The sequence below is a fragment of the Mastigoproctus giganteus genome, chromosome 9, assembly GCF_048544385.1.
Source record: "Mastigoproctus giganteus isolate SK-2022 chromosome 9, ASM4854438v1, whole genome shotgun sequence".
NCBI classification, from domain to species: Eukaryota; Metazoa; Arthropoda; class Arachnida; order Uropygi; family Thelyphonidae; genus Mastigoproctus; species Mastigoproctus giganteus.
Window position 1 is genome coordinate 226,490,654 of NC_143583.1, and position 21,530 is coordinate 226,512,183.

The window sequence follows — 21,530 nt, forward strand, 5'->3', positions numbered from 1 at the left end:
CCGATATTCTTCCTGATGAGGTAGAACATGCATTGAAGAAAATGAAGAATCCGAAAGCCCCGGGGGAAGATGAAGTTACTGTAGAGTTGTTAAAATCGGGAGGAAGAGACATAACACAAAAACTGGCAAGGCTCTTCACAAAGTGCATTAGAAAAGGTGTGATGCCTAAGCAGTGGAATAACGCAATCATAGTCTTGCTGCATAAGAAAGGAGATAAATCAGAAATTGGAAACTATAGACCAATTAGTTTGTTATCCCACATCTACAAGTTGTTCACAAGGGTCATTACTAACAGATTAGAATGAATATTTAATGAGAATCAACCGAAAGAGCAAGCTGGCTTTAGGACAGGATTTTCAACTATGGATCACCTTCACATAATATCACAGCTAATGGAGAAAGCAAATGAATATAAAACCATTATGCCTGGCATTTTTGGATTATGAAAAGGCATTTGACTCCATACAGCAATGTTTCGGGCACTGAAAAGACAAGGCATAGATACCCCACATATGATTTTGAAGAAAATATATGAGAATGCTACCTCCTTCGTTAGACTAGACAAAGAGCGTAGGAAATTTAAAATCGAAAAAGGAGTTCGACAAGGAGAGACAATATCTCCAAAGCTGTTTACTGCTGCCCTTGAGGAAGCTTTCAGAAGATTAGACTGGTTGCAGAAAGGAGTCAATGGGAACGGAGAGTACCTAAACCATTTACGATTTGCAGATGACATTGTGGTCATAAGCCACAATCCCAAAGAATTAGAGGAAAATCTTAATCAGTTATGCACAGTTAGTAAGGATTTTGGACTAAAGATGAATATCGCTAAACAAAAGTAATGATGAACAAGTATGCCACAGAAAGGAAAATTATGATTGAAGGAGCAGTAATTGAAAAGGTGGAGTCATATACGTATCTGGGACAAGTTATTAGCTGTAATAATGATAAATGGCTGGAAGTCAAGAGAAGAATAAATTTTGGATGGATAGCATTCAGGAAATATAGTCACATACTGAAGAGCAATATCACAGTTTGTCTGAAACGTAAAATAATGAACCAATGTATACTACCCACCATGACTTATGGAAGTGAAACTTGGGCACTCACCAAAAGAATGAAAGAGAAGCTGAGAACTACACAGTGAAGAATGGGATGAATTATACTGGTATTCAGACTGTTAGATAAGAAGAGAAACACATGGATTAGGCAGCAAACTCAAGTGGTGGTAGATGACTCATCAACTGGTGCAATACCACAACTTTCCTTATTGGAGGCTTGAAGTGGTGGAACCCATGTTTAGTCTCTAGAGCTAAGTTCCGGTCAACCCTTCCCTACCTCTTCCATCACGCAATATGATTAATGACTTCTGAGGTTACGATGAACATTCTGGCGAGATCCAACATTCCTTACATTTTGAGGGTACAGCTGTAAAACAGTATTCACAGGCCGGCCGTTAGTTACTACACAGGACCAAACGTACTGGTAACTTTCTAGGAGGCTTCCGGAATGCTTTGAATGCTTCCCATTTTGAATTTGCTGTTGGTAACATCATCAGTTGATCCCACTGTATAGAATTTAAATACTGTCTCAGTCCATCGTAGTCACCTTTACGAAAGCAATACCCCTTCCCTTTACCCCTAATGGTAGTTACCTCTTTGAGTAACTCCCACTTCAGAACACTGTGATCACTGCCACCTAGTGGTTCATTTATCTGCAGATTCTTAATGCATGAAGAATCACTACTGATAATCAGATCAAGAGTATTACTCCCTCTAGTTGCCTCCCGAACATGCTGAGATAGAAAACAATCATCCAATAAATCCACAAAAGCCTTGCTAGTGTGTGAGTGACCAGCCCCCAAATTCCAGTCAATATCTGGGAAATTAAAATCTCCCATTATAAGACTCTCTGATTTACTGGCCCACTCTATTTCTCTGTACAGTTTCTTATTATACTCATCAGAGTCATTAGGCCTATAGCACACTCCTACTCTCAATTTTGATCTCCCAATGCTTATGTCACACCAAACTGACTCGACACTGCACTGTCCAGCGATGTCGACTGGCTTCACTTCCTTGGATTTTATGTGTTTCTTAACTAATAGCATAACCCCTCCTCCCTTCCTATCCTGTTTATCCTTTCTGTAGATATTGTACTCCCCAAATTCCAGTTCTGCATTCCTTATCTGTGTGACACCACGTCTCTGAAATCCCAACAATATCTGCCTTTGATGTTTTGAGCAATACCTCAAATTCATCAAATTTATTTACTAAACTCCTAGCATTGGTGTACATGCAAGTATACATGCACCTGCTCTTCCTCTTAGCCACCTTAACACAACCCATGTGTTCACTTGTACCCCCATGATTCCCAGCAGTCTCTGAAATATCCTGCATCTTATTTTCCAGGCTGCTGCTCATTCCAATAGAAGGAGTGCAAGAATCACTTTCTCCTCTGCCAGTGGCTACTGTTAATTTATTAGTCCTTGTATCCCCCCAATCTAGCAGTTTTCCGACCCACCTAACACTGCCTCGATAGCATCAGCAAACATTCATGCACCCTTTCTATTTAAGTGTATTCCATCCCTGTAGAAGCAGTCTCTCCTGTTAACAAGTACAGACCAGGCTGAAAAACGTTCTATCCCTTGAGCCCTGCACAATCTTTCAAGAGCCGAATTGATCGACAGGGCTCTCATCATATACTCCCTCCTATCGTGTCTGGGCAGAATTGCAGACACTTTCAAATTCAACCCTAATTCACGGCTTTTTTTTCATCAGTGACCTGTACTTGTTAAGTAAGTCCGCCGGTCTCCTACTCTTAATATCATTAGTGCCAACGTGTACAACTATATCACCTTTTGTGCCCTTAAAAGATGATATCCGCTCTACAACGTCACAACCTTTGCCCCTGGCTCTTACCCTATGTACGTCATATCCATAAATTTCATTACTTCATACAGCATGCCCCACCCACTTTTTCTTATTATTGAGTACACCATGAATTGTCAAACTAATAGAGAAAGCTCATCTGCGAAAAGATCTAAACCTCCTAAGCACTTTCTAATTCATTTCACAAATATACGTGGTCTCAATTCTAATCTCAACGATGTCCATTTCCACTTGCAGTCTGCCCAACCCCATGTACTTTTTCTGACAGAATCTCAGTTATCGGTTGATTCAACTACTGCTCATCTCAGATGCCCAAATTATTCGCTGTATGATTCTTTTTGCCTCAAAGGTGGTACTTGTGCATATGTCCGTTCTGATATTCCCTGTCAGAGACTTGGCAATTTCGAATCTCCTCTCTTTGATCTTCTCTGGCTTAAAATCTCTCTCCCTCATTGTGTCAAAATCATCTGTTGTCTCTACCGTTCTCCCAACTCCACTAATCACTGGAGCTCTTTCACTTCCTCTCTTTGCAACTTGACTTTCTCCAGTCCAACTTTCCTAACAGTGAGGTAATTTTCCTTGGTGATTTTAATGTTCACAACTCCAGCTGGCTTCCGTTTTCTAGTCACACCGATCCAGCTGGTTGAGATGCTGAGGTTTTCGCAATTACTAATGACCTTGCACAGACTGTTCATTTACCTACAAGAATACTGGACAATGCTAATCATACAGCCAATACGCTTGATCTCTTTCTTACAAACAGCTCTTCTAAGTACACGGTCGCAGTGAGAGGTCCTTTAGGAACCTCAGATCACAGCTTGGTGATTGTCTCTTCTCCAATGGAACCTTTATCTCATGGCTATTCCCAACCTCGTGTTGTTTGGCATTACAACAATGCAAAATGGGATGACCTGCGAGATTTCTATTCTTCTTTTCCTTTGTCGGATTACTGTTTCAAAACTTCTGATGTAAACGTCTGCTCAGATCGTGTCAGTGAAATTAATCTTGCAGGAATGGAATAATTTATCCCACACTCCACTTTAAAATCTCATCCTTTATCTAAACCTTGGTTTTCCAATAAATGTGCTAAGGCTGTTCAAGAGAAGAATGTTGCATATCATAATTGGCTTGTTTCTAATTCTCCAGTTTCATTTTCTGTCTACACCAAAGCTCGCAACAATTGTAAAGCAGTTATTAATCAGTCCAAACTAGAGTTTGAACAGGATAAGAGTAGAAAACTTGCTTCTTGCCCTAATGGTAGCCGAGCATTCTGTTCTCTTGCCACAGCTATTGGCCGAAACTTTTGCCCATCTCTGCTCCCACCTCTGTCCAAACCAGATGGTTCTGTTACCACTTCAGCCAAGAATAAAGCTGACCTGCTAGCATCCCATTTTTCTCCCAACTCATATATTAATGATCTTGGTATAACACCTCCCACCATTCCCAACACGCTCCATTCAATGGCCCCCTGCGGTCTTCCGTCATCTTGATGCTAAGAAAGCTCCAGGTCCTGATGGTATTTCTTCACTTGTTCTCAAAATCTGTGCTCCTGAACTTACTCCTATTTTTGCCACCTTTTTTTTCACTTTCTTATTCCAAAGTGTTTTTCCTTGAAAATTTGCTCATATCCAGCCAGTTCCTAAAAAGGGTGGCAAATCTCTCCCATCCAATTATCGTCCCATTGAAATTACTTCTACTCTTTCTAAAGTAATGGAGAAATCAATTAACCGCCAACTCTTAAACTACCTAGAAACCTTCCATCTGATCAACGTTCGCCAGTATGGATTCCGTCAGTGTCGATCCACTGGTGATATTCTGGCTTATGTTACCCATTTATGGACTAATTCAATGGAAAGGTTCGGTGAAACACAAGCAGTTGCTCTTGACACCTCAAAGGCTTTCGATCGTGTTTGGCATAAAGGTCTTCTAAACAAGCTTCCATCTTATGGTTTGCCAACTCTTTTCAGTATGTGGTTATCCAGTTTTCTCTCTGATCGCTCACTGAGGGTGATGGTAGACGGCTCTCTGTCTTCTAACTTCTCCACTAATGCCGATGTCCCCCAAGGTTCAGTTCTTTCCCCCGCTCTTTTCCTCTTGCATATTAATGACCTTCTTCCATTGACTGGAAATCCTATCCATAGTTTTGCCAATGATAGTACATTGCATTCCACTTTCCATTTTGAGAAAACTTGTCCTGCTCAATCAGCTTCAACTTCTCGATAATCTGCTACCAATTCCTTAAATGCCGATATTCAGGTAATTCTCCAGTGGGGCAAAGACAACTTAGTTGATTTCAGCCCTTCTAAAACTCAGTCTTGTCTTATATCACGCAAAAAGGATTCTGCTGCTCCTATGCTTATCTTTAGTAACACTCCGATTTCTAGGCAAAATGATATATTTCTTTTGGGGATTACCCTGACTTCTAATCTCTCTTGGCACAAGCACATTACAAATATTGCTTCCTCTGCATCTAAAAAACTTGGTTTTCTCTTTCGTTCTCAGCGTTACTTTTCTTCCAAACAGCTGCTCACTCTGTATAAATCGCAAATCCGCCCTGCCATGGAATATTGTTCCCACATCTGGGGTGGTGCCCCCAAAACCTCTCTCAGGCTTCTTGATTCCATTCAGAAGAGAGCAATTAGGTTAATTAGGCTGATTCATCTCTAACAGAGTCTCTCCACTCGCTGTCTCATAGATATACTGTTTCTGCTGCATGCCTCTTCTACAGATACTTCCATGGGCACTGTTCTCCTGAATTTGCTTCTATAATTCCCATTCTCTCTTTCAAAACAGTCCGAACAGATTCCGCCACCAGCCAACATCAATTTACTGTCCAACTCCAAACCCACAGAACCAACTTTTCATCTTCCTCGTTTATTCATTCAACTGCCGTTTTCTGAAACAACCTTGCTTCATATGTATTTCCTGAAAATTACAGTCTACAGAAGTTCAAGTCCAATGTCAACAAATATCTTCTTTCGTCTTCTCAACCTCCAACCCAAGCATGGTACTAAGTACTATAGGTTCTAATACCTCTCGTGTTTGGGGTTTACATAAAAAAAAAAAAAAAAAAGTAAAGCACATTCTTATCAAAACTAAAAAAACTAAAATGGCCTTGGGTAGGACACATAGCTCGGAGACATGATGACAGATGGACTAAGAAAATAACAGAATGGTACCCAAGAGGAGCTAGAAGAAAACCTGGAAGACAAAGGCGGAGATGGATAGATGAAATTCATGAGTTTGTGGATAGTAAATGGATGGCCAGTGCTCAAAACAGAAGGAACTGGAAAGTTGCTGGAGAGGCCTTCATCCTGCAGTGATTTGAAAATGGCTGATAATGATGATGACCTATATTGCACTTAAAGAATTACTATTACCAAATAGCTGAACTATATGAAAGATAGGCCAGCTGGATTTTTTGCATTAGCATTAGTAGAGGCATATGATGCAAGAAAGCAAGCGTATGAAGCATCAGCAAAAAAAAAAAAAAAAAAGAAAAATACGCTCCCATTTCACCCCTTCTTTCGTTCCAAGTACCTGTCCAGCTCAGCCTTAAACGTATTTAGGCTATCAACTTCCACAAAAAAGGAAGGAAGTCTGTTCCACCAACCAACCACCCGCTGGCTAAAGGAAAACTTCGGTACAACTATCCTACATCTATCTTTCCTCAATTTGAATTTATGCCCTCACAAATGATTATTCTGAGCAAGAGAAGGAATTCCATCAGCATTGAGCATGCTCAAACCATTCAAGGCTTTATACACCTCAATCAGATCACCTCACAGGTGCCTAGTCTCCAGACACTGTAATTTGCAAAACTTAAGCCTTTCTTCGTAAGAGCAATCCCTTGTTCGATTACTAATCTTGTTGCCCTTCTCTGTACTCATTCCAACAGCTCTACATCCTTATTAAAATGAGGCCTCCAGACCTGTATGCAGTTCTCAAGGTGTGGCCTGACCATTCCCTTATATAAGGGGATAATCACCTCCTTATCCGGGCTAGAAAAATTCCTGTATATCCTTGACAAGACACTATGAGCTACTCTTGCAGACCATCCGCACTGCTCAGAAAACTTCATATCTGCCTGCACAATTATCCCCAGGTCCTTTTCGTTCTCTCCACAGGTCGATGTTTCACATTAGGGAAGTGTCTCTTGAAATTCTGTAACCGGAGAGGGTACTATGGAGATGTCTGCCTGGCAAACGCCAACCAACCGTGTTCCAGATGATGATGTGATCCTGCTTAGCTGAGCATAGATGAAGGAATGATTTTATAACAGGCCTTATGGGAAAAAACAGGGTTAGGTGCCGACCACCCAAGATTGAACACACATTTGTAATCAAAACAATACCAAACAATAAATAATCGTAATAAAATATTACTATTGCTTTTGCTTCTATCGCAAGAAAACTTGTTCTTTGTTTGATCTTCAATCCAAGCACATGACAGACATTCCATCTCTTCCAATTCTTTGTGTCTTGATCTAATGGATTTTGTTACACTTTGAGTTGTTCCTGCTATGAAAGTTTTTTATTTTCTCTGAATTCTTTCTAATTGTTCTCAGCATTGCCTCATTTAGACCTATAGCATGTGCAATATCACATGCTCTTTCATTTCGCTCAAAGCATTTCACAATTTTGTATTTTACCTCTATCAACAGAGACGGACTGACCATAAGCCTCATCAGGGAAACCCCAGTGGGCCGGTGGCCAACATGATTTTGTCATAAACACTGGTATGAGGCAGCTGCAAGTTTTCACCGGTAAGAATTTTTGACCCAGTCCGCCTCTGTCTATCAATATTGCTTTTCTTTTTCTCTCTGAATCTGTAGTATGTTCAATAGGATGCTTCCTTCACACTTTTTTCAAGTATTTTACTCATTTTTAGGGAATAAAGCACAATTATAGTATAAAAAGTACAAAAATGAGGAGGCACACTTGATACACAAACAAAGTTGTGCACATGTAGCAAACTGAATAAACAAAGCAGAAACACACTATTATCACCTCACTAGCTCACATTTTACTAAAGCACATTTCTGGAGGTCACTGCCATGAAACAATAAAAACAATTTCCAGTTGCATTCCTGCTGGTGAAATCTGTTATAAACAGGTAGTAAACTGGATCTAATTGCATTTGCGATAATACCGTTTGCTGGAATTGTGGGTTTTTACATTATTATGATGAAATGTGTTCTCCCCCCCCCCCTCACAGTGGCAGCTCGTGACTCTGATGTATGGGGGGTACTGCTTCTTAAAGTTACATTAAATTGCCTTAGTTATAAGACATGTCAACATAGATAGTAATAATAATAAGCAAGTTAAAAATACTACAAAACATTAACTGGACACTTATCGTTAACAGACTAGGGTAAAGAAAACTTAAAGAAAATCCACTTTTCAGTTTTTACTTGTTGAAAATAGATTAATAACTTTTGCATTCAAGTTTGGTGCACTGTTCAAATCAGCACTGCTCACTCCACAGTTCCTTTGACTCATTTTATCAGTTCTAAAAATGCGTATTGCCAACCAGCCAACTAAGCATTGATTCAATGGGGCCAAACTGTGGAACTGTGTTGTGCACAGTTCCACCTATAATTAAACTTCAAAGTTGAAAACTTTATTTTGTGTTTTCATTCAAAATTATTGGAATTCATTTATTATAGGAATGATTATTGGAAATAGAGGATGAGAATACTGTATGCGGGGCCTGTTAATAAAAATATTCATTGTGTTGCATTGTTCTTCACAAAATTTCATATAACTCCGTTGACTGTAAATTTAGATTTAAAAAACTGGGGGTGCATTCTGTAGTGCCTACTGACGAGCTGCCCCCTCCTCTTCACTGAAATCTTCAATCATATAAAAAAAAAACAAATACATTTTCAGAATCTTCTCTTCATTCCTATTGTGTTGTGTTGTGTTGAGTTGGGGCAATTCCTGCATTCAACTGCTGTTACTTAACTGCTATTACGCAAATTCAGTTCGTTATATACGACACGGTTCCCGTGTTTATAAATCGTGTACAATCGAATTCATGTAGTGTAAACATATGTTATACGAGGATTGACTTATAAAAATATGTAAACAGATGCAATGGCATCAGAGGATATTATTTACACATTAATGTTTTTTTTTTGTTTTTTTTTAATTCTGATTTTTGACAATAATTTTACCCAAGTTAGGCAAAAAAAGTCAAATTAAAATACATTAATATTTTATAGCATTTACATACAAACAGTGTTCTCCCCAGGACCTATCAAATGGGCACACCACCCGAGGAATTTAACTAAACGCCCGGCTAAAATTTAAGTGATTCTTGCAGTACCGTATGGTATTGGTCACTGATCTCGATCAATATTAATTCAAGCATACTCGAGATCAATGTGAAAGGAGCATATAATGTTAAATTATGTGATTAATTTTTGCTATGCATCTCTTAAGTCACATTTATAAATAACAGAAAATTTTATAATATTGCAAAGTATTACACTCCCCATCCGGCTGGCAAAATTTTCTGGGGAGAACACTGTATAGAGTTTATTTTTACAAAATTTAAAAATTCCAAAAAAAAATCTCATTCCATAGAGAATGCTGGTACTGAAAATTCACTGTAGAAAATACTCTCACGGGTGAACCCAGCCATGACAGTAAACTTGCTGCTGGGTTGGTTAAGGCAGAGTTGTGCAATTTAAATCATTTAGATTAGTATCAATGTTTGTACATAAACCCCAGTCAACATTTACACTAAATCTAAATTAATGTTCAGAAATAAAATTACCAGCAAAATCTTATTTTGAGCAAGTATGAGTCAGAGGTTCTCATTTCTCAGTTTCAAATACTCCAAATATTTCAAACAAAATATGTCATACCTCAAAAGGGCAAGGAACTCATCTTTCATAAGATCTGGTCTCAAATGGGCCACCTCAGCTATGTTGTTCTGAAAAAATAACGACATTCTAGTAAACTAATATTAAATACTTTAATAATACAAAGACGCTCCTCTTTCATCTTTAAAATATCTCAAATATTGCCATAATATCAGTTTCAGCATAGGAAAACATGATATTCTGATTGGCAGTAGGAAAGAATTTCCTACTGCCAATCTGAATAACAATGTTTAATCAGAAAATAAACATTTTTCTAAATAAACAGTTTTCTGAATCAGTATACCCACACCCATATCTAAAGCAGTATAAAGTTTCCAAAACCTTTTGTACTTGAGATCATTATTAAAAAAATAATAATAATAATATAAATGAATGTTAAGGGTGCACTAAAATAAGATCATAAAATATAATTTATTTTATAAAAAAAAATAATAAATAAATAAATATAGGAATTACGATATGATAAAATATGTATGCTATACTGCGAAAAGTAACCAAATTTTTTTTTTTTTTTTTTTTTTTAATGTAAACCCCAAACACGAGAGGTATTAGAATCTATAGTACTTAGTACCGTGCTTGGGTTGGAGGTTGAGAAGATGAAAGAAGATATTTGTTAACATTGGACTTGAACTTCTGTAGACTATAATTTTCAGGAAATACATATGAAGGAAGGTTGTTCCAGAAAATGGCGTGAATGAATAAACGAGGAAGATGAAGAGTTGGAAGTTGGACAGTAAATGGATATTGGCTGGTGGCAGCACGTGTTCGGACTGTTTTGAAAGATTTCAAAACAGTCCGAATTTAATGGATGTCATCAACATTTAACTTACCTAATCCATTCAAAGCCTTAAACACCTCAATCAGATCTCCTCAAGTGTCTAGTCAATTTGCAGAACTGAAACCTTTCTTAGTAAAACAACCCTTTGTTCCTCTCACTCATTGTCCATCTCTGCACCAATCCACATCCTTCCTAAATTGAGGCTTCCAGACCTGAATGCAGTATTCAAGATGTGGTGTAACCTTTGCCATATTATCGCAGGGATAATCATCTTACCCTACGATATTAATATATTAAAGTGCATCAACAAAATACTAGTATATGTGTCATTAGCAGTTCCTTTATGACCAGATAATAGTAACTGATCAAACTGGTCAAATAAGATTTTCCCGTATTAACAAACCCATACTGTGTTTCAAGTCTAATTTCAGCATTTTCTAGATGATTGTGCAATACTTTTTTTACCAGTGACTCAGTTATTTTCTCTGGAACAGAAGTTTAAACTAACAGGTCTGTAATTACTCGTGTCACCCTTTGACCATTTGTGAATTGAGGATACATTTGTACTTCTCCGGTCCGTGGGGAGCTCTCCTAAATTCAAGAATGCTTTTGTGATTCTGGCTAAGGTTTTGCTTACTTCCTTTATTGCCTGCCTTAATATAACTGGATAGATCCCATTCACTCCAGTTGTCTTTCTTATGTTTAACTTCAACAATTTTTCCTCCACTTTGCTCTCAGTTATAACAAAATCATTTAGCTCCCTGTTGCAGCCTGACAAACTTCTGGCATCTCCTTCCCTAGAGAATTCCTCATGTATGAATGTAGATGCAAAATGCACATTAAGTTTGTCAGCAACCTGAGCAGGATCATCAACAGTAGAAGCATCAATATCAAGTGAACCAATTTGATTCATCCCATTCCATCTAGTGTTTACACAAGTAAAGGAGCCTTTTCTGTTTTTATTTGCATCCTTTGCCAAAGATTTCTAGTAATCTGCCTTTGCTTGCAGGACCTCCTTTGTGACTTGATTACAGACTAGTTCATATCTACCACAGGCTTCTGTGTCATTTAATAATTTATATGCATCCCATGCCATTTACTCTTCTGCCAGGAGTTTCACCAGATCATCTGATGTCCATTTTGGCATATACCTTGAAGAGTATTATAGTTGGTATGAAAAGCCCAGTAGCTTCTATGATTAATTCCTCGAAAGCTTCCCATTTAGTATTTTCTGATTGCGACATCATCATCATCAGTTGATCTCACTATATAGAATTTAAAAACGGTCTCAGCCTGGAGCGCTGTAGTCACCTTTATAAGAGTGATATCCCTCCCTTACCCTTCATGGTAGTTACATCTTTAAGCAAATCCTAAATCAATACACTGTGATCTTTGCCACCTACTGGTTCTTTTATCTGCAGATTCCTAATGCATGAATTATCACTGCTGATAATCAGATCAAGAGTATTATTATCTCTTGTTGCCTCTCTAACAAGTTGCTGTCATCCAATAAGCTCAAACAGTCATCCAATAAGTCTAGAAAAGTCTTGCTCATCTGTGAGTGATCAACCCACAAGTTCCAGTCAATATCTGGAGAGTTAAAATCCCCCATTATAAAAAATTCTGATTAAATGGTCCATTCTTTTTCTCTATATAATATCGGTGTAAATACACCATAGTTAACCCACAGATTTGAGCTACGATTGTAGCGTAGAAGGCATCGTTTTAAATGTATAATGTGGTTGCCTTCACAACAAGATAGCTACTATTGAATTACTTCAAATAAATAACGCTTCTCTAGTAGAGAAGACTACTGTTATTTATTTTCAGCGGTACTACCACCCAGACGATCGTTTCGAAGCTTTTTGGCTTCGTCATCAGTGGTATTACCTGGGTACCTGCCCGAAGCCAAAAAGCTTCGAAACGTCTGGGTGGTGGTACCGCTGAAAATAAACAAGAAGTTCAAGTCCAATGTTAACAAATATCTTCTTTCATCTTCTCAACCTCCAACCCAAGCACGGTACTATGTACTATAGATTCTAATACTTCTCGTGTTTGGGGTTTACATAAAAAAAAAAAAAAAAAACGTTTACACAGGTAAAGAACTCTTTGCTGTTTCTCTTTGCATCCTTTGCTAAAGATTTCTCATAATCTGCCTAATCTCCTTTGTGACTTGGTTACAGACCCGTTTATATCTATATTAGACTGAAATGTCACCCATTAATTAATATGTATCCCATGCATTTTTCTTCTTTGTCACATGTCTAATTAGTACATCTGACATCCATTTAGTCCTATACCATAAACAATATTTCTTAGTTAGTACGTAAAGCATAGTAGCTTCCAACATTAATTCTTTGAATGCCTCCCATTTTGAATTTGCTGTTGATAACATCATCAGTTGGTCCCACCGTATAGAATTTAAATACTGTCTCAGACCTCAGTCGCCTTTACGAAAGCAAAAACCCTTCCCTTTACCCCTGATGGTAGTTACCTCTTTTTGAGTAAATCCCACATCAGCACACTGTGATCAATGCCACCTAGTGGTTCCTTTATGTGCAGATTCTTAATGCATGAAGAAATACTACTGATCATCAGATCAAGAATATTACTCCCTCTAGTTGCTTCCTGAGCATGCTGATCTAGAAAACAATCATTGAATAAATCCAAAAGAACCTTGCTAGTGTGTGAATGACCACCTCCAAATTCCAGTCAATATCTGGGAAATTAAAATCTCCCATTATAAGACACTCTGATTTATTGGCCCACTATTTCTCTGCAGAATTGCTCATTATACTCATCAGAGTCATTAGGCCTATAACACACTCCTACTCTCAATTTTGATCCCCCAGTGCCTATGTCACACCAAATCGACTCTACACTGCACTGTCCAACGATGTTAACTGGCTGCACTTCCTTGGATTTTGTGTGTTTCTTAACTAATAGCACAAACCCTCCTCCCTTCCTATCTTGTCTATCCTTCCTGTACACATTGTACTCCACAAATTCCAGTTCTGCATTCCTTATATCTGTGACACAACATTTCTGATATCTCAACAATATCTGCATTTGATGTTTTGACCAACATTTCAAATTCATCAAATTTATTTACCAAACTACTAGCATTGGTGTATATGCCAGTATACATGCGTAAAAAAAAAATAAAAAATAAAAATAATAATTAAAAATAAATCCGCAAGTATACATGCATAAACAAAAAAAAAAAAAAAAAAAAAAAAATTAAAGCTTAGTCACAAACTTGATATAATCCAAACTATTACATTAGGGTCACCCGGAAAGTTAGTTCATGTATCCATGTGTATTGTGTCTGTAAATTGCATGTGTTCGCTAGTCGATTTGCCTGTTTTTCTGGAAGAAAAACCTCAGTTTCTGGGGGGGAAACCTTACTATCTAAGACCGACTAACTCAGACACAGAGAAAAAAAAAAGCCCATAAAAGTTTCTTGTTTCATCAAAAAGATTCGAAGCCAGGCCTTTTACACCTGGTGTGGGGAGGACGGTGATGATACCGCTGTGCTATCTGCGCAGACTGAACTTAATATAATAAAGAAAATAGAGCAAAGCATCAGAAGGAGTGATGTTTATGTTTTTTATGCACAGTTAATAAAATTGCAATCTTAATCTCTCCATTTCTTATTTAGCTTCATTATTTCTGCATTAAATATATTAAAAATGAAACTTTCTAGATAACAGGGAAAATTGAAATAATGGCACCTTGAATCCACAAAGATGCTGTTATTCTGAAAATCTACTGTACTTGGGTTTTAGGAAAGCTTTTGATACTGTTGCACATGGAAGAGCACTATACAAGCTGGAGCAGCATGATATGAAAAGGCAAATTGCTGCTATGGATAAAGAGATGGTCGAGTGGGAGAAGACAGAGTGGCAATCAAAGGACGCTGCTCCTCATGGACTACTGTCATTAGTGGAGTCCCCGAGTTTCAGTATTGAGCGGCCCATTGTTGTTTTCTGTATTTAACAATAATATTGATGATGGTATATTAGGCTTAATGTCCAAGTTTGTAGACGACATGAAGGTTGGTAGGGTTGTTAATGACAGTATTAACAGTACACTGCAGCACCAGGATCTGGAAAAGTTGAGCATTGACAAATGCAAAATACTGCCTATGGGTAGCAGTAACCCCAGAGTAAAGTATCAACTGTGTGGTACTACACTGACAGTGGTAGAGAGTGAAAAGTACCTAGGGGTAATTGTGCAGGCAGATATGAAGTTTTCTGAGCAGTGCAGACAGGCTGCAAAATAGGTCATGGGGTCTCGTCAACAATATATAGGAATTCTGCTAGCAGGGATAAGGAGGTGATTATCCCCTTGTATAAGGCAATACAAGGGGATAAATCCCCTGTATAATGATTCCAATAAATGTTGCTGTTTCAAGTTCTAACTTTAACTTTCCAATTACTCTATAAATTAGGCAGATAATGCACATCAGTGATATACACTACTCCTCCTTTCAATATGGTAAGTGTGGTTCACAAAAGCTTTTTTTAATTTTTGTTTTAAATACATTCAAATGTTAAAGGATGGACAAGTATATTGTTGAGCATTACTCAACATAGCTCAGTAATAATTTATAATTTATACAATTTATATTAGTAATAATTTATATGTGGAATAAAAAAATTAAAGCATGAAAATATATTAGAGCTTATGTTGTTTTTATCCTTCAATGCAAAGTGCATGGGGGGGGGAGAAACTGTAAAGGGATCCAGTAATAAAAATATTTTCATAGAAGGTGAATGGTTATTATCGCAATTAAACAATGTAGTAGTAGCAGCAGTGGCATTTGATGCAAGAAATGCAAGTGTATGAGGTTATGCAGCATCAGCCAAAAAAAAAAAAAAAAAAAAAATCAGACCATTCTCCCTCCAAATGCCTGTCCAGTTCCTCCTTAAATTTATTCAACCTATCAACTTCCACAACGACAGATGGAAGTTTGTTCCAGCAATTAACCACCCGCTGGCTAAAGGCAAATTTCCGCACATCTAATCTACATCTGTCTTTTCTTAATTTGAATTTATGCCCCCTTAGGTTCATAATCTGAACAAGTGGAAGGATCCCATCAGAATTCAGCGTGCTCAACCCATTCAAGGCCTTATAGACCTCAATCAGATCACCGCGCAGGTGCCTAGTCTCCAGCCACTGCAATTTGCAGAACTTAAGCCTCTCTTAGTAAGAGGATCCCTTCATTCCCCTCACCAATCTTGTTGCCCTTCTCTGTACACACAGTATTAGTCCATGCTAACCTTAAATAACCCAACCAAACAAAACTTTCATAAAAGTTGTAGTTTAACATATATTATAATAATTATAATAATATTACAATAATATTATCAATATAATATTATAATAATAATAGTAGTTTAACATATATTATAATTATTATAATAGTATAATTATAATATTATTATTATAATATATAATAATAATAATAATAATAATATAGTATTATTATTACTAAATCACACTAACAATCATAATTAGCACTGTTATACCAATAATAATGATGATTAGTATAACAATAACTTCAATAAATTTTGATTTTTGTAGAGAATATATTCAGATTTTCAGATAATGAAAATATTCTCAATTCTCCAGAATTTTTCAGGATTATCCATTTATTAATTCTAAAACTCCATATAGGCAAAACATATTAGTTTTATGTGCAATAAAAACCCTACAGCCGGGCGCAGGTAAAAATGAGTCAAAACACGTTTATTTATTATTTTTTTTTTTAAGAGATTTACTGTGGTCAATCATAGGAAGCAATCTTCATTTCAAAACTATTTGTAAGGCAGCAATAACTATTGTTCTTCCATGGTAATAAAATTAAATGGTTTTCATCATACTTAAATCACTATTGCACCGAAAATAAATTCGGATGAATATTGTTCAAAATTATTTCATAAGGGTCATTACTATTTCAAATAGTTTTATGAATGTGCAGAGATAGTAATTTCTAGTTTATTTTAATTAAATATCAATTTTAAAAGTAAAAATTAAAAAAAGACAGTACAAAAGTGAATAATTTTATTAAAGTATTTCAAAAGCATATTTCGTTCAGAAGAACTCTGAACGGTATAATAATTTTAATAAACTCCAAATTCAGTAATAATACTGTTATTTTTTATTTATTAATAAATAAAAAATATTCCTTCCCCCACCCCCAAATCATAGTATTTTTAGGAGCTAAACTGTTACTTAAAAGGAGCTTGCCCAGGACCTGGAAATACTTTCATTATAAATGTATATTTATTTTAGGAGATTTTATTAGTTTATTTTCTAGTTTTTTTTTTTTTTTTTTTTTCTTAATTGCTGCTGGTGTTAATCTGTTTTCTCTTTCTTGAATTTTTTCATGTTCTCTTTTTCCCATTTTTAAAGGTACTTTAATAACCATTACATAAATAAGTTATTCCAGTTATATAACTTGAATTACAAGAAAGCTGTTTAAAGATGTAGTATTGTTAATATAGTATTGTTAATATCTTATAAATGCAGAGTTTCAAACTTATACACAACAGAAAATGAAAGCACTCCCAGTTAATAATCTTTGGCATTTTAAAGGAAAATTTCAATACTTAAAAAAAAAAAAAAAAAAAAAAATTATGGTTTGCAAGTTTAGTTTTTTCTTAATACAGTACTCTTGGTTATCCAGGTTGGTTTGAAAGTAAATTTTCCCAGATAATCTGAAAAATGAAAGAACAACTCATAAATGTTTGATACTGTTTTGATACTGTTGCACATGGAAGACTGCTACACAAATTGGAGCAGTGTGACATTGGAGGCAAATTGCTGCTATGGATAAAGGGGTGGTTGAGGGGGAGAAGACAGAGAGTGGTAATCAATGGACACTGCTCATCGTGGACTAATGTTATTAGTGGAGTCCCTCAGGGCTCAGTGTTGGGTCCATTATTGTTTTCTGTATTTATAAATGATATTGATGATGGTATATCAGGCTTAATGTCCAAGTTTGCAGATGATACAAAGGTTGGCAGGGTTGTCAAGGACACTACTGACACTATGCTGCTGCAACAGGATCTGGAAAGGTTGAGCAGATGGGCTGAGAGGTGGCAAATGAAGTTTGACAAATGTAAAGTACTACACATGGGAAACAGCAACCCCAGAGCAACGTATCAACTCTGTGGTACTACACTGACAGTGGTAGAGAATGAAAGGGACTTGGGGGTGGTTGTGCAGGCAGATATGAAGTTCTCTGAGCAGTGCAGACGGGCTGCAAGAGTAGCTCATGGAGTATTGTCAATGATATACAGGAATTTTTCCAGCAGGGATAAGGAGGTGATTATTCCATTGTATAAGGCAATGGTCAGGCCACACCTAGAGTACTGTATACAGGTCTGGAGGCCTCATTTCAAGAAGGATGTAGAGCTGCTGGAATGAGTACAGAGAAGGGCAACCAGATTAGTGAATGGAACAAAGGGGTGCTCTTACGAAGAAAGGCTTAAGTTTTGCAAATTACAGTGTCTGGAGACTAGGCACCAGCGAGGTGATCTGATAGAGGTGTATAAAGCCTTGAATGGTTTAAGCATGCTCAATGCTGATGGAATTCTTCCTCTAGCTCAGAAAAATCACCTGAGAGGGCATAAATTCAAATTGAGGAAAGACAGATGTAGGATAGACGTGAGGAAATTTGCCTTTAGCCAGCGGGTGGTTGGTTGGTGGAACAGACTTCCATCCCTTGTGGTGGAGGTTGATAGCCTAAATAAGTTTAAGGCTCAGCTGGACAGGTATTTGGAACGAACAGAGGGGTGAAGTGGAAGTGGGTTTTTTTTTTTTTTTGGCTGATGCTGCATAACCTTGCTTTCTTGCATCAAATGCCTCTACTAATGCTAATGCGGCAACAATTTATTTACACGAATATATATGATATTTATATTTATGAAAGTATACTAACAGTGTGAGAAAATGTGTGACCTAAAATTTAATTTAATACATAGATATTATTTTTTGAAAAAGGAAAATTAAGTTCACATTTTCCATTGGTTTGTCTTTAAATTTTACTAACTACATAAACTCTGAAGCGTCATCTTTCAACAAGAAAAAGTATCTCACTTTTTTCCCCCACTACATGCAATCAAATAGACTCATTATAGAGTTTGGCACCCTTTTTTTAATGTTTATTTATGAGCTGAAGCTTTTTTGTTAAATAGAATAATAAGAACAATTTTTTTTGTTTTAACATGATGGATGCACGTGGGGTGGGAACAATTCTGAAAAGAATGTTAAGTGAACAGTAGGATGAAAGTAAAGGTGGAGATGAGATCTGAGAAATTCAAGAGTCTTATCTATAGTAATATTATAAAATGTAAACAAACATCTCTAAAAAATGAAACTAAAAAATGAAACTATTCTCTTGGCACAAGCACATTACAAATATTGCTTCCTCTGCATCTAAAAAACTTGGTTTTCTCTTTCGCTCTCGGCATTACTTTTCCTCCAAACAGCTGCTCACTCTGTATAAATCACAAATCCGCCCTGACATGGAATGTTGTTCCCACATCTGGGGTGGTGCCCCCAAAACCTCTCTCAGGCTTCTTGATTCCATTCAGAAGAGGGCAGTTAGGTTATTAATGATTCATCTCTAACAGTCTCTCCACTCGCTTTCTCATAGATGTACTGTTTCTGCTGCATGCCTCTTCTACAGATACTTCCATGGGCACTGTTCTTCTGAATTGGCTTCTATAAATCCCGCTCTCTCTTCCAAAACAGTCCGAACACGTGCCGCCACCAGCCAACATCCATTTACTGTCCAGCTTCAAACCCACAGAACCAACTTTTCATCTTCCTCATTTATTCATTCAACTGCCGTTTTCTGGAACAACCTTCCTTCATACGTATTTCATAGGTTCTAATACCTCTCGTGTTTGGGGTTCTCATAAAAAAAAAAAAAATTATCAGACAGACATCTCTTGGGGTGTAGAAATCTCAGTTAATCCATGACAAGGATGATAAAAAGCCAACTGTATATTTTTCATTAATATAGGAATAAGAATTTTAAAGCTAAAGTTATGATACATACCACAAGCCCAAGCACTTTTGTCTCCACAGCACTTTCTTTAGAAAATTTCTAAAAAGAAAAGCCACCAAAGTAACAATTTATACAATCAATCTAAGGTTAGTTCTGTTAGCATTTCTATAAAAAATTTGTCAAAATATGCAGAAAGTATCAATAATTTTAAAAGAAGAAACTTTAATATTCCATGTCATTGAGAGCAAATATTTAGCAGAATTTATGGAACACATGAAACTATAGTATGAAGTGCATGCATGCATGTTACATGGATAGGAATACACCACAAACAAAATTAATATCTAAGGAAATACAGCCTTAAAAAAAAAAAAAAAAAAATTTCCAAGAAGACCACTACATCTACAATAAAAACCATTTTCATCACTTAAACATAATGAATTTTTGGTCCTTGATACTGTCACAGACATTCTCTCAGGTATGAGAAGCTAAGCTTACTACCTAGGAGTCTAAAATGCCAATTAAGGTGACACTCAAGTCAAGTGGTCCAAATTCAGCAAAGTCCAGTCATTTTGCGACAATCAAATCCTCTGCTTGCAATTTCACCATGATGGAACCGTAATAACCGTGGGTATTCACACAGCTGGTTATATCCAGGATTATAACCATTGGTGTAACCCAGGCGGAACTGTTAGTATATAACAGTTCCCCCAGAGTGGAACTCTGGGTATAACTGGCTATGTAAATGTAACGTGTTGTGCGTAAGTGTAGTACAGTGGTTTTCAACCAGGGCTCCACAACAAAATTCCAGGGGTGTCAGCAGGATATTTTGCAAGGTGGTGGCATGCAGGAATAAATTTTTTGGTTACAAATTTCGGATACATACAATATCTTATGTTTCAATAGACTAATGAAAATATTAAAAATTGTGTATTACTTCGAAATCCAAAGGTGGTGCACCATGCTGCTGGCAACCACGGGTGCCCCCGTAATTTGGTTTAAGCTACTTAAACTTATTTTTTTCCTTTTAATTTATATATTTATTTCATTATAAAAAGGCATATTTTTATTATTGTGTTCCATAAACACAAATGACAGTATTTATATATGTCAACAGATCAATCTATTCACAATTCCAAAATTAAGAAAATACAAAACACCTCAAATTATAAAAGATAATGTTTCATTATATACAATATTAGGCTACGGTTAACCTTTTGGGCTCCCTTCTCGAGTGGGACTCGACATGACACAAAAATGTGCCCCAGGACTTATGTATCGAATAAAACTCAACAATAAGTTGCTTGTGTATAATGAAAATATATTTGGCTACTTGGAAGAAATCTTTATTTGGATATATCATATTTTTCCAGAAATAAAAATGTTTTAAATTTACTTGGCAACAAGACAGCACTGCATCACACACAGAAATTAATTTAGAGTGGTAGGGTGAGCATGCGGCAGAAGTAGCGCAGTGCAAAAGGTTATAGAAGAAAAACTAATCTTAGAAAAAACTGGTATTCATTTTCATTACAATAATATGACTAAACAGATCACTGAATAATCAGCTGATATGTTTACCTACGTACTGTAGTGACCCGTTGCCAACACAAATTTTAGTTAGTAAAATACAGTATGATGGACAGGTGACAGTAAGATGTTTGTTATTAAGAAAAGATGACATGAAAATGATTGTAGTGAAGGCAAAAAAGAAGACAAACATCAAGATGACTATGGTAAAGATGAAAAACAAGACAAAGGTGGAGGTTCAAGTAAAGAAAGAATAATTAAAATTGTTCAATTGTTCCCCCTTCGAGCAAACCTGCTGTGAAGGTGAGGAAGAAGAAAAAACATCAGTATTTGGACAGTTATTTGGAATATGGATTTACTTGGTGTGGGAAAAAAGATAGTGCTAGCCCAAAATGTGTTATTTGTGGTGACATACTG

General features: G+C 36.7%; 1 protein-coding gene across 1 annotated transcript in view; it reads right to left on the minus strand.

Annotated features, from left to right (window-relative positions):
• Nucleotides 1-21,530, minus strand: part of LOC150081149 (protein zyg-11 homolog B-like) — a 256,638-nt gene that overhangs the window by 39,548 nt on the left and 195,560 nt on the right. Inside the window, exons 10-11 of the mRNA XM_090382030.1 lie at nucleotides 19,635-19,682; nucleotides 9,763-9,830 (exon numbers count right to left, since the gene is read on the minus strand). Of these exons, the coding sequence (XP_090238156.1) occupies nucleotides 9,763-9,830; nucleotides 19,635-19,682 (116 nt within the window). The remainder of the gene's footprint in view (nucleotides 1-9,762; nucleotides 9,831-19,634; nucleotides 19,683-21,530) is intronic.